The 15,282-nt window shown below is 34.9% G+C and overlaps 1 protein-coding gene across 1 annotated transcript in view; it reads right to left on the bottom strand.

Moving 5' to 3' along the window:
• Positions 1 to 209: 209 nt before the first annotated feature.
• Positions 210 to 15,282, bottom strand: part of LOC116170705 (protein kinase C-binding protein NELL2) — a 28,390-nt gene continuing 13,317 nt past the window's right edge. Inside the window, exons 4-6 of the mRNA XM_031487209.1 lie at positions 1,803 to 1,975; positions 1,244 to 1,367; positions 210 to 1,191 (exon numbers count right to left, since the gene is read on the bottom strand). Of these exons, the coding sequence (XP_031343069.1) occupies positions 1,009 to 1,191; positions 1,244 to 1,367; positions 1,803 to 1,975 (480 nt within the window). The 3' untranslated portion in view covers positions 210 to 1,008. The remainder of the gene's footprint in view (positions 1,192 to 1,243; positions 1,368 to 1,802; positions 1,976 to 15,282) is intronic.

Here is a 15,282-nt window from a genome sequence, read left to right as displayed (position 1 = left end):
AAATTGAAGTAGAAGAATGTTGAGCTGATTGTAGATCTTAATCAATTTCCTCGATCAAGTCTAATCCGTAATCCGTACCTGAAATCAAAGTATTGGGAGGCTATTTTGACAATGGGCGCGTTCACCAGACGAAGCGCTACATGAGCACTACCTAATGCCGTCTGAAGCCGTCAATTAATTAAACTGACGTGTAACGCAGGTAAGGAGAATAAATTAAAAATACTTTAATTATGTATTATTGCATACAGTAATGGCAAGTATTACATATAAACTATACAAAAATTATTTATTCTATTAGCCTTAAATAATATTATATCAGTAATAAGGAAATTTTATTTAATAAATTACATTCCTTAGAATCTTATTGTCTTCCGGCATCTAATCAAACTAAGCTGTACTGTGTCTATCATTGTACCTATATAGTTTCTTTTTATAAATTTGTAGATCATGTGTAGAGTTTTAACAAGTGTCTATTGTCCTGCAGGTACTAAATAGAATAACAAATTTCATAATATAATGTAATTTGATTGATATAACGTTGCTTGAATTTCGATGGGACCAATAGAATTTCTAGAGTCCCATGCATTACCGTTTGTCTGTTAAAACTCATTGTTGGTTCGTGTATATTTACATATATTTGATTTTGAGCTGAAATAATAGTACAATCAAAAATTACAACATCTCATATTAAAGAATTCTCTAGCTCTTCAACATACAATTGGACTAGAAAGTACACCAATTATAGCACATTTTTACAAAGTTTTATATCAAATTATTAAGTCTTGCGCGATTTACTGCGTTACGTATATTTCATTTCCTGTAATAGCATGTTTACTCACTAACACATTTTAATAGCCCCTATATAATACTGAACATTTCCAATAGTTTTTTTATGTAATCATAAATTTAATACATTTACAATTGCGCATGATTTGTAAAGCATTTAGAGCAGTAGAGGTTTTAGAACACTTATTTGATTTATATTAGTTACAGATTGTATTAAGCGCTTTATAGAATTTTTCGTTTGTGATGGACAATTGGAAGTTTTTTGTGTTCACGTACAGATTTTATAACATTTTCTTCTTTCACGTTGTCTTTCACAGTTGGATCAATAATTGGAGTTTTAAGGTTCGAACATTGCAAGCTCACCATGGAGGGATCTGATACTATCGACATCTGTTCTAAGTCGCCCTGCAAACTTTCTAAGTTAAACATCTCGGAATGCGGAGCTTTTTTATCTTACGGAAAATAGGTATCCTATTATCAAGTCGGAGTCTTCTGGAATGTCTATTGAATCTTGCTTTATTATGTCTGTTCTAGACCACTGACAATCAATGTAACTTTCGACAACACTGTCGTCCCGTATGCTAGAAGAAATAGAGTAGAAAATTAAAAGCGCACGATAAAAGTGTGGGAAAGCTATCAGCAAAATTAAAAGCTTCAAATTCAATATATCTTTTTATGGGTAAGCTTTCAAGCCAAGGCTATCTAATTTTCTGGAACAAAAGTCTCATAACAGTTTTAATGATCCAATTATCGCTACGTGCTCACACTCGGAAAGCAGCTTTTAACTTAACTACCCAACATGTAATAGTTCCTAATATTAATCAATTTCTCATCTTGCTTCCAAAAAAGGAGGGTTAGCAAAGTTACAATCCAGTTAGCGTTGTTAAAGTAAACCAAAATTAAGTTAGCGAAACTAATCTAAAAAAGCTCCTTAATAGTCGAAAAAGACACTCAATTACATGGTAATATATTAGTATTCCTACAAACAAAACGAAAGTAATTGCGTTATAACTTACCCAATGGCAATCTGATGCCACTTTTTATCATCTAAGGTAGTTGGTATGCGAACGACGTCGGTTCCGTTAGACGTAGCGTGCACTAATTTCAAGTCGAATCCCGCTATTTCGAGGGATAAATAAGTGTCTTGCTTCCTTCGAGATCGTAAGCTAAATATTGTGCCCATATTGCTCTATAAATAAAATCGCATGTTAAATAAGTAATTTAATTTAAATAAACATTAATATTTGCGCATCAACAGTTTTTAGAAAAACAAGCGCTCTAGATTTGGCAAAAAACCTTGTATGTACCTTAAATCTGAAGTAATATATTATGCAATAACAAAATAAACAGAAAGCAATTTAGTCTAATCTAAATATTTGTTGTCCAAGAAATCAAAAAGGGTAATTCTCAATCTAGGGAGCTTTGCAAACGACTCGATTCTGGCTCTCGATTTAGGTGATTTTACACCCTCCACCTCAAAGGAAAGTGCGGATACGTAAAGTGTCCTATTTTTAATCGTTTTAAATCGTAATAAACATCAATTTTAGAAATCAATTTCTTAGTTCCAATCACGATGAAATAATTCAAGATGAGGTATTTAAGTACATTTTTTTCGTAAATTACAAATCGTGTCTCTGCCCTCTATATTGATTTACTGTGCACTATAAGAATTACACACAAAAATCCTCGGTAGGTACTGACAAATGGAAGCACCCATAAATACAACACTGGAGGGACTAATGATACGAGAACCCTTTACTTCAGGCTTTCCTGCATCATCATCAAGTGAATCTTTACGATATTCTCTCCAGTCATGTCAGGGACTCAACATTTTATTGTTTTAATCCTATAAAGAGACATATATTAAGTCATTGTTTTTATTCCGTAGATGAATACTTAAATACTTAATTTCGCAATTAGCTAGTCATTAATTGTTGCATTTGTTTAATTAAAGTTTATGGTCTATACGTTTTAAGTTCTGCTGTTCGTATTCTACTGTGATATTTTATTATTGTACATTTGTTAGTTATTTACATATTTATTGGCGATCGATATAGATGATAAAAAATCCGTTAGTTTCATATCGAACAGTTATAGAAGCATAACTCTCACTGCGATATTCTGCGCCAAAACTCGTATAACCCAAAAATGCCATCGGGTTTACCAAGAAAAAGTAAGCAACTTATTTGTAATCTTATTCGTTATTTTGCAAGTTCTAAAAGAAAAAGACGTATTTAATAGGTCCAAAGGTTCTTTAAGAAAAGTTGTTGCGAATATACATGGAGAGATAATTTAATATGTTTTGTAATTTTCTTTTGTTTTCTTTTTGCGAGTTTAGTTCGTGTATTTGTGTGGGTCATGACAGGGTTTTTGTCCCGAAGAAGGTTTCCCTGATATCGCCTGGTTGTATGCGTAATATATATTTTATTTGTTCTCGTTCTCGTTTGTTCTTACGCACAAAATTGGGAGTTGTTATTTAATTTACTTTCCCATATGTGTATAAAAAGAACCGCTAGTTCTAACACCGACTGCTACCCAGATTCGAAAGTACTGCGAAACGTCGTTTTGACATAGAAGTAACTCTGCTCGTGAGTATGGGGTACGCCAAGATCGCTTCTCAACTTTTGCTGCTAAGTCTGCGCGCCAATGGAAATGATAAATCGATAAAATATTTAAACCTTCCCCATAGATTCTTTAATAATTTGAAATTATCATATCCATGTATGTAGCAAGTGGCACGCAGCATAATCTCCAATTATTAAAGAATATATGGGGAAGGGTTAATGGGGGTTTACAGTATAGTTGAATTCCGCAGTTCTAATTTAATAAGCGTGTACCTGAAACCATAAAACATTTTTTTGGACAGTAAAAGTTTATTTAAAAATACTTTCGCGTTAGATGCAGTTAAACATGCCTCTTAAAACGTTAAATCCCACAAACGCCAGACCCTCGCGCAAGGTTGCCGGCTCACTTCTACGTGATTGGTTGTAGGTTTGTGACGTATTTAGACTGAAGCGTTTCAAATTCGGACTAAAAACACAGGTCTTCAATAATTTATTATCGGTTTATTTTACTCGCAAATCAAAATTGAGGAGACAGGGGTCTTTTTATTTTTAATGTACTTTGTAGATCAGAAATAAAAAATGAAGCCAGGATGTCCCCATTGTCTATATCGATTTACCATTCGTCCCCATTTGGAAACTAAATAATTTCAGTTGAAATATCTTTTCACGAGGTTTAGAATCAGAGGTTGGGAGTGGGAGAAGGAAGTGTATCTTACAGTAAAATCTGAAAGATCGACAATTCTTGCTTATGTAAGGCACCTTTGTTACCCGTCTTGCCGCTGGCGTTGTGTAAGGTTATGGAACATTTCTTTCCTTTCCCAAGTTTATTATACAGGGTGCGTTCCGAAAGTAATGCATTTTTCCTTTCAGGGCTGGGTCGCATAATGTTTGAAGGGGGGGGGGGGGGTCTTTTCTCGTTCTGATGACCCCTTTTTTAAAGTCTTCCCCACGAATTCAACTTCTGAAGCAAGAAGAACTATCGTAAGTGCACTAAGAAATTATTACAAAGTTTGATGAAAACTACACGACTGTCAAGTAGAGGATAAAAGATCAGTTTCCATTAAGATAGGCTATCTATATCTCCCATTTGTGTTTTGTATTCTCTTTTTCACTAAAATGTTCATTGAGTATTTCGCATGCACGAGTTCAGTTATACCATAGTATAATACAAAATGGTTATCCTGATGTGACATTGTGTGCTAAAATAATTAGAACTAGACAAGATAGATAGCGACTAAATTAGATTATTACGACTATTATTTATCGATATTGCGGCTGCGGCTATAAAGGGTTCACAGCACACGAAACGTATTTCGACTTTTGAGCAAAGTAAATCTCTAATAAACTGGCTAGTTTCAAAAGACCTACACAACGTTGAGCACCACTACGTGCAGCGGAGCGATTACTAGGGATACATTCGTGATAACTTTGCAGATCAAATAGAATTTGAAGCGTTCAGTAGGGACGCATATGCGACCAATTTTAGTCTAATTTTACAACAATAAAAATAATGTTTTTTTGTAATTTCGTTATCAAATACTTAAGCTGCCTGCGCCACCTAGAAAGCACGAACGGGGGTTACGTTTGGCATCTTGTCTTGAATGGCGGTCGTGAACGCGTCGCTCCATAACTGTTTGTTGTTACTTTGTGTTATTTAATGCAGGTAGTAATTTTTGCATTTCTTTATATTGTATTTGTGTTTTGTATACCGAATTTTATATTTTGTGTGTGTTTCAGTCTTAGATTTTGAACTACGATCATTATTAAACAAACTTTTCCCAATTTCAGTGTTTTATTTAACGTTCCTTCCCTACTGTGCTTCAGGTCATAGCGTTGTTTATAACTAACGTAAGGGGGCCTTGCCTTAGATGTTTGATCACGTGCCACTTTTCAAATTTAAGCGGGATCTTGTTTAGTTTTGGAGAGAATAGTCATTCGGGTGGCAATTTTTAAACGTTGCCGGGTTGACTTTATTTCCGTGTTCTTGTAGTGTGGTTTGTTAACAAACAAAAGTGGCCAAGAGAAATCGCTGGAAATTATTTTCAAGTTTATAGCTTCGCCGCTAGAGGGCGTACGATTCATGGTTAAGTAGAAAAATGACTTTTTTCCTAAAATATACCTAACAAACATGCATAAAAAATACATGCATAGCAATCTTGTATCAATTTTGCATCGTTTTGATGTAGCACATATTACTCTAGCTCATAAAATATGAGGGGTGGGGGAAGAAGAACATCTCTCTAAGGAATTGAATGTAACTTCGGTTTAGGTTAACAGATTTTCACATAATCATACAAAACTGGATTCGTACGTACATGTTTTATTCATTCTACATCACGACTGTATCGACTTTAACAATTAACAGTTTGAAAAATTAAAAATTTTCAAATGATTTATGAAACGTTAAAACTTTTTAATTAGGTATCTTTATTATGCTACCAAAGCACAGCAAATTGTATTCTACTTGTTACAAAATTCAAATTGACAATGAGGGTTGTAAATATGAAAACTAATGTCACCTAAGTTCAATTTTTATTAGGACGAGCTTTTATTTCGTCAAGCTACTAATATTGCCATATCACCAGTGGACAAGTGCAAATTTAACGTCATAGGTCCCTAGTAGGGTATCTTGATGCACATTGACATCTGGATAGTCATAACTTTCGCAAAACTAATTTCTTTTAGTTACAAAAGTTGGTAAAACAATACCTAATTTTTATAAATTCATCCCGATATACAGGGTATCCCACATAAAAATAACACGTGCACTACAGATTTTGTTTACAATAAAACTAAAAGGCCTAGAAAAACTTCGTTATCATTCCCTTGGGTGTAGTCGCTATGAAACTAACAAATTTGATAACGAATGTTTACAACATAGAGACGATGTTTAAATTTTTCGAAAAATGGGATTGGTGGTTTTTATTCGATGCTTTATTTTTGAATTCGATAAGTACAGAATCTAACTGTAGCCGAAATAGTAACTTTTTTCGCGCTTAACCGAAACTGCATCCCTGTATCCCAGATAAAAGTCACATTTATTTACATGGGGATTTTGAAAACGGTAAGAGATACAATTTTGGTGTGAAAAAAGTTGCGTTGTTGCGAACACAATTAGATTCTATATGGAAATAAAAAATATCTACAGGGATTTTAAAAATATCGAATAAAAATTAAAACTTGTTTTGCGAAACATTGGAACATCGTGGCCATCTTGTAAACGAATCATTACCTAATGTAAGGCTCCTCTCTGTAGTCAATTTATATTTCAGTGTTATTGCAATTGGTTAGACCACCAACAATACACACTGCTACATGATCTCCTTGAGTGAAACCAACGATGTATCTATCCTTCTCAGTTTTGCATATTCTCTTCATTTATTGTTAAACACAATAGGCCATGTATAATGATCAAGGACTAATTATGTAAACACGTTTATCGAAAAGCTGTTCAATATTTGACTGGAGATGCACAAATACCTATTTCTGTTACCGTTGAATAAATTACTTATTCAATGCATTTACTGCATTTTTCTATAATGACACCTTCTGTAGATTACCTGGTTTTCAGGTAATTAGTGGACTAGATTAGCATTGTTTGTTATAACATTTTTTAATTACCCCTTTATTTCTTGTGATTTGTTCTAATCATTTTTACTGTGAACAACAACAAAAATTGTATGTTTTTCATAAAAATGGCATCTAACATTTAAAATTCTGTTACAATGATTAAAAGTATAACATTTATACTGATTCTAAATAAATCCTTATCTTTTCAAAAATTAATAACAATTGTACATATTTTTAGCGTAATACTTATTTCTCGACTTATTTATATCTATGCACCACCCATGGAGAATTTTTCCGAACATCTTTTGTGCGGTAAGATGACTTCACTTTTTTCCCTGAATTCAATGGTAAAAAATAAATTTACTTGATCCTCCTATTTTTTGGGGGACAAATATTCCTGTTGATAAAGTTGATATCAGTCCGTATTAAAAAAAGAAGTAGGTAGTAGTAAAAAATTTACCGGTATTTTACCGGTAATTATTTATTTTTTAACGATTTATAATCTTTATACCTGCACTTACGGTTGACCTTGAATTACACTGTAAACCACTAAGCGCCGCGCGCTCACCGTCCTTTATCTCAAATGGGAAATGAGCTATTTGCAAAAAAACGGTTTTTGAGACCTTTGACCTTGAATATCTTAAGACGCGGACACGAGATTTTATGTGACTTTTGAGACAACTTTCAGAATGACAAAGTAAAGGTTTACATAAGTTTATAGCTTATTATCTTTCATTCTGAGGTTGGCCTTATTTTTTGCCTTAAATGACTGGACTATAAGGGTCGACTTGGTTCCTGGGCATCGATTCCCGAAGTTAGTCGATATGCTCCGTGATGTGCATGTGATGTGACCGGCTGCCATGACGTCATGATCGTATACGATAGGGAAGTTAAAGTTTAGCTGCATTCCCGAATCGTGGACAAACTGTATGGGCTAACCAATCACAGACAAGAATTGAAATGTCATTTGTCAGTTTTGTTTCTTGCATTATGGATACTGTTATTAATAACCAGAAAAGCCTCGAACAATTCCATGTTTTATTTCACAGAAAATATGTGAATTTATAGGTTAGGGCACTGAATAACCTCTATAGCAAAACAGCTGCAAGATCCGTCCTGTAGCTGCAACTGCGCATGACTTTCACGCAACGAGTGGTCTAGACCGTCGAACAAAGCACATCTTCGGGAATCGACGCCCTGATTGTATCAATCCTTATTAAGTCATTCTTTTTATAACGTTACTGAATATTTACATACACCTTGGAGAACTATTCAATAATTGTAATGATATTTATTTATTTCATTGTTTGTTTACTTTAACTTTGTGTACCTGTGTAGTCGTATTCTCTTTAGTCATTTTTACCTTTACTTGTTTATATTTTGTCTCTGTTTTGTCTCTTTTTAACTAAAATTTTAAATTGTTCATAATATATATTATTCTGATTTAGCCACATGGTTTGTCTAGCTTTTATTTATTTGAAATTTTAAACTGTTATTATTTTTTTATATATATGTAATGTACTAATTTAATATGTACTATATTTAATGACGTGTTAAAACCTATTTATGGTATACGGTCAAATAAAGATTGATTGATTGATAGATCTGGCACCTGAGCCAAGAAAAATCTTGAAGATTAAGCTCTGAATACGCAGGCTGCACAATGACAACTTTCTTATTTATGGAGATATTTCTTTTAAATTTTAACCAAAAATGCTTTTAGTGTAAGTAAACGTATCGCATATTGTAAACATTAGATTAATGTGCGCATGCGCAGGATGAGCAACATCAACTGTCTTATTTATCGAGATATATTTTGAAATTTTAATCATAGATGCTTCTGTTAAAGGCAAACATATCTGATATTGCAAAAATTAGATGTGCGCATGCGCAGCCAGTGCTAGCCAACTTTTTATTTATGGAGCTATTTCTTTAAAATTTTAACCATATATGCTGCTAGTAAAGAAAAACATAGCGCACATAGCTACGCTTTTTGGGAAGTACTGATCAATTCATGGAAAATGCGCTGAAGTTACTCGTCTTAGGGGGAAAACCTTTACTTGTATAATAATAACGCACAGCCACTCGTGAAAAGTATTTCTTTAGTATTTATTGTAATCGAGAGCAGTTTATAAATCACGGTCATGAATAACACAATCGAGGCTCTAATCTACCACGTCTAGGAAAAGGGGACTGGAAAATTAGTTAATGAGTTACTATAGGCTCTAGAACGAGTATATCTTGCACAAATTGTACAATACAAAAATGATAATTTTATTTTTTAACAAAGTTAATTGTATTATCAAACAAACTGAAAAATATACGCATTTCAAATTAGCCAGAGAAAAATAGTCTTTAAAGTTTAATTTGGTAACGTTCTATTCTTTCAGTTGAACTGCACAAACAACTCATTTCGCGGCGGGATTTTGTCCTTTTTCAAAAATGTAATTACTGCTTTGTTTACCTAACATAAGAACTTTGTACATACTGCTAGAGGTAGGTACATAGAATTTTCATGTTGCGGTAAATTTTGGTGTTTTAAGGAAACAATTGCAACGCCGCGCATGGTTTAGGTCTTTTATTTAATTGTTATTTAGGACAAATCAATGCGTGAAATGTGTATTGCTTTTTGGGTTTCTCATACTTAAATGTAAAAGCTAGGTGGATAATAGTATATTACAGTACAAGTGGAGAAACTAAAAGTTTCACTCACGCGTGTGTCGAGATTACACACGAGGCGTAGCCGAGTGTGGAACGACACACAAGTGAGTGATTTAGTTTTCCACGAGTGCTGTATAGCGTTTTGTTCAATCCTGTTACTAATAAAAATTTAAAAAGAAACAGTGTAATAGTTATTTTTTAAGCATCTGAAAAAAACATAGTAGGTAGTTTTCGTTGTTATGGTTCCCATGAGATCTGCGTAAAACAATTGACACAATCTGTCAACAAATTATAATTGTAGCAAAAGTGTGCGCGTTTAGATTTCCAAGAAAATGGAAGATGAAAATAGTGTATTTGTGCCAGATAACATTTTGGAAGAAGCGAATGCAGCGACATTTAATTTATTACCGAAAAAATCCAGACAGATACATCAAGGAGTTGAAAAATTTCGGTCGTGGATGGAGAACAGAAACGTAAATGTTGTAATTGAAGAAGTAGTGGTTGCTTATTTCAATGGATTGATACAAAAATACGCTGCCCCTTCTTTATGGTCTATATTGTCGATGCTTAAATGCACCCTATTTGTTTTTGAGAAAGCAAGTAAGTTTTAGTTCATTATTAATTTACTGGTTGTAATATATGAAATGTTTTAGGTTTAAAACCTTGTTCGCGATTCTAAAAAGTAATTCTAAGGGTTATCAACCTAAAAAAGCGAAGACATTTGATCAAAGAGAAGTGGAAGTGGAAAAGTTCAAGTCCCTGGTATCAATCAACCAATTTTTAACAATTGTAATGTTAATTTTCATATTTATAAGTAATTTTGTTACTTTGTATCTATTAGTGATGAATTATGAATAAATAAAAGTTCAGCGTATGTGTATTATGAGTGGGTGAAAATTTTTCACTCACTCTTTTCGCTCACCCGTTGCTATGGAAATAGTTTGAATGGGTAAAACAAACGCTTTCACATTTGGTATCTAAGTAAGAAACACTTGTTTTCAATGACAGGATTGAACAAATTGTATTTTTTAATAAATTTCTTTTATTATTTAAGTCACTTGATAGCAAAAAATATAGAAAAATTTAGCGTACGTGCAGCACGCGTTGATGCAAATTGTGGCAGGAGGGGGAACTAAAAAAATAAATAATTTTCCCTAGTATCTATAGTTATCTATAAATGCGAAACTAGACGGGCGTTTTTTCCACGGCGGAATCTACGCAGCGTTTTTACACCCTGGAATGAGGTACACGCGTTTATATGGAATAAAGAAACTAAACAAATATAGAAAACGAGCTCCTGGGTATGGCTATAGCATGTGCAAAACCAAATTTTAATAATGATGCTAGTTTTGCTTTTATTTAAAGTGTATATGTATGAAATTTCATTTAATTGCTTGCATAAATAAGATAGTTTGAGATGTCTAGATCCCTTTAAATACCCTGTACATTTCAACGTCGGATGCAACCGGTCAAGTAGTTGGAGATTCTGGGGACATGAGCCACCGCCATCACCACCTGTCGATATTTTTTTGGTAGCTTCCGGAGGATGTTTGGGTTTTTTTTTTGTGGGCTTGGCGTCAGATGATCACTTGTTGTTTGTTAAAGCTTGTTGGTGGTGGGCTTATTGTATTTTAAGTTGTATAAATAGTTTAGCTTTGTTTTTGGTGTTTGTGAGTGCAATCACTTTGGTGTCGGGTAAAGTATTTTATGTAGTTTACTCTTATGTACTTATATGAATTGTGCCATTTGTTAAATCAGATATTTTCCAACCACCATTGTGCTAATACGTAATTTACAACATGCAGGGTGTTAACTATATCCATGTGCTTGTGGAAGTCTACAATGTCTCAGGTTTAGGCCACGTTTACTCAGTTACACGGTGCACGGGGCGTACCTATGCCGAACCTCGACTTCCGTGAAGTAGGGCATGCAATGCTAGTTGTATTTAGTTTAGGGTGACTCGTAACATTCGCGAATGTGTGTGCCTTGTTGTATGTAACTAATACCTTTCTACCGTGAGAGGGAGCTCGGACGCTAGAATAGAAAGGTGTTCTAGACCTAAGGCCTAAAAGGGTCCGAGGGCCCTCGAACCTCCAACTCTAGGGATGATGTGCTGTAACAAAGACCATCCTACACATGGGCGGCGCCCCATCTCTTAACCACCTTCAGTTTTGTGTCGTTACGAGACCGATGTCCGGGGAGTGTTACGAAGCACGAGTAGTAGTTCCGGAAGTCTGGGGTTTATACCAATGTCATTGTGTGGAAACTGAGCATAATTGAGGGCCCCACAGGCACACTGAGTATGGTCATAACTGCCTATTGTTACGTCACAACATGAATAATAGATCAGACGTGTTCTTACAAACTTCACACCATCCTATTCGATATACACTGATACGAATAACTAGTAAGGTGACTTATATCAATAAATGCGTGAGTGTGTTGCCACTAACAATCTTAACTGCGCTACGGGCTGACAGGCAAATATGCCGGCCCAATTCCTAACAATATAACCGTGAAACAGGAGGGCAACCAAGCTGAAACGCTGGCCCTGACCTAACAAATAACCAGGTTCACCATCCAATGACTAACTAAAAGTGAGTTACCTTCTAGCCGCGATTAAAGAAAAGTACATGACATGTTGTGACGAATACTCTACGCATACTGTCCAAACGTACCCTGCTACTCGAATTCATTAATTAATTAAGGTAGTGTTACATGTTCTGCTTAGGTGGTTGTTGTTTCAATTTGCTTGTGATTAACATAGTTTGTGTTTTATTCACGGCCAAGGTTTTTCTCAAGTCGCACTCTTTTTCGCCTTGGTAGTCTGCTTTTGCGAGAGTGCGGCACCTTTAGGTTTTGCTTGCTTTGCTTTTAATGTACCACATCCAAATTCCGGGTTTTTCAGAATAAGTTTATAATAAATAAACTTGCAGACATTACAGTGTTTTATTTGAGTGTTCCTGCCCGACTGGGTCCCGAGTCACTGTATTGGCTTCGTGTAACGTAAGGGGGCCCTACCGTAGGCGATCCAATCACGTGCCATCCTTTTGTTTGACTTTTAGGCGGGAACCGTGCTTTGATACTGGGATTGCAACGTTGCCACTTTTCCGTGAAATCTGTCATTTCCATTTCGAGCCTGGGGTGGGTTAAGATCAGTACAAGTTGGCACTGCACATCCTGCTCAAAACCAAATTTGGGAAAATGGCGCTACATTTGCTTTTATTCCAAGTGGCTATGTATCAAATTTCATTTGAATGCCACCATAGTTAAGAAAGTTGACACTGCGCATGCGCAAAACCAAATTTTGAAACTGGTGTTAAATTTGTTTTTATTCCAAGTGGCTATGCATCAAATTTCATTTAAATCCCCCCATAAATAAGAAAGTTGGCACTGCGCATGCGCAAAACAAAATTTTGAAACTGGTGTTATATTTGATTTTTCGTACTTCAGAGACTAAAGTGTCCACTTCACTCCATTATGACAAGTACTGAAATGTCACTTTTTGTCCCGCCGGAATTAAATTTGGACGAAAATCCCGGAAGGATGAAATTACTAACAAGGCAATTTCAGTAGGTTGTTCCACATTTTGTATGCGGCACTACTTCTTAAACGCATCGTACTGCTGCTCATATAGTTTTTTGGATTTCGGTGGTATCAATTCTTTACCTACTTTGGCTGCTTTTTATCAATATGAAATACACCTTTGTCACCCACCACCAAAATTATGACACTAGCAATGACAGTTTCCAAATTAATAACGAGCTCCTAGCGAGTTTATAATTTTGTTGTGTGTGTCTGTCCGTCCGTCCGTTAGCACGATAACTCACAAACGAATGGATCGATTACGATGAAATTTTGCAGGTGGATGCTTTATCAAATTTGTAGATCGGAGTTCGTGAATATGTAGCCCAAAAAATAAAGTAGGCCCTTTTTACACCTCCGATAGTTATGAACCGAATTGCATGAAATTCAATATGCGCATAGCTTTAGCCATATAAAACACAATTCCAAAAGTTTAACCTAATCGATCAGCATTCACAGTGCCCTTTGCGCATCTCGACCATTTACAGACCGAATTGCAAACTTTCTTATTTATGAAGGTATTTAAATGAAATTTGATACATAGCCACTTGGAATAAAAGCAAATTTAACGCCGTAAGAACGTAAGAACGAAACCGTAAAATCTTACGTTAACGAAAATAATAACGATTTAAGGCCGATTCAGAGTTCCGTAACGGTAAGCGGTAAGAGGTAACGATAAGAAATAAGAAAAATAAACATTTAAATTATAATGGTGACATTCAGAGTTTCTCCGTAAGATGCAAGACGTAAGTAGTAAGAAGTAAGAAATGGATTATTTCACTTCATACCTTATCTCTTACGGAATCATGTTTTGTTTATTAAGATGAGAATGTATTCGACCGTTAAACATTTGAGTTGAAGGTGTATTAACACTAGAAGCGCTATGATTATGATGTCACTATCCACATTCGTTTACCTACGTCTATGAAAAGCAATATAACCTCTGGTACTACAATCTCAAACGTCAGTTTGACAACATATGACGCAAACGGTCTTCCCTTACCTCTTACGGATTTACGTTACCGCTTATTTCTTATTTCGTACCTCATACGTTACGGAACTCTGAATCGGCCTTTATAGTTACCGTAGTGGTAAGAGATGAGCTTGCGTATTAGTGCGAAACAAATTCTGCAATTGTATGTCATCTGTCAGTAAGAGTAACGTGCATTTCAAAATAATAATAACCAACAAAGTGTCAATAATTATTGTAAATAAATAAAACGAACGTCAGGATAAACTCAACTGTTTGAATTATCCGAGTACTACCGAAGACAAGCGCGTTAGCACGATTTACCGTAAGAAATAAGATTTGGGCATTTCCTACGTACCGTAACCGTTCTAACGCAACGTTAAAGCGAATTATAAATGTTCACGCGCAACAAGTAGGGTTTAATTCCAAACGTTACGGTACGGCGTTGCGGGTACGGAACTATAAATTCAGCTTATGTACCATGGATTATATCATGGGTTGACTTATATCACGGCGGAAAAGCGCCTGTCTAGTTTCGCTCGATGCTAGCCGTCGTCGTCGTTCGTCTAATCGTTGTACCTGCCACAAGGGTTCAATTCTCGGTCGATGAAGAATTTTTTTAATTTTATATATTGCTTACCAATTTTACATTTCGCCAGACTGGTAGAATGATATAGAAGTAGTATTTCTAGTAATACTACTACATTTTATTATACTGAAGAAATAGTTATTTGTATCACAAGTCCAGAAAATGGATTTGTAGCACAAGTATGTCACATCACAACCGATATTTACGTGTTTATTTATTCCTTAATTAAATGAATAAACAAAGCATTTACGTTAATTTAATTATTATTACAAATTTGTAAAGCGCTTAGCGCAGTCTTAAGGAGTTCATAACATTTAAAAGAAGCTGCGCTAAAACTAATAGGTAGTAAGTTGATTTCAATGGGAAACATAACCTTGAAATTTATTTCCATTGCAGCTAGTGCTTACACCTATTTTGGGAATTGGGTTGCAATGTTTTCATTTGCAAATTGATTTATCATATTAATTCCATTACATATAAGAATGATAACAAGTTTGTTCGGATATCTACTTCTCGTTGGCTGTCGATTACGAGGAGAGCAGTAAGAGGGCCGATGA

Source organism: Photinus pyralis, unplaced genomic scaffold, assembly GCF_008802855.1.
Source record: "Photinus pyralis isolate 1611_PpyrPB1 unplaced genomic scaffold, Ppyr1.3 Ppyr1.4_LG5, whole genome shotgun sequence".
NCBI lineage: Eukaryota > Metazoa > Arthropoda > Insecta > Coleoptera > Lampyridae > Photinus > Photinus pyralis.
This window is presented reverse-complemented; position numbering and strand designations above follow the sequence as displayed.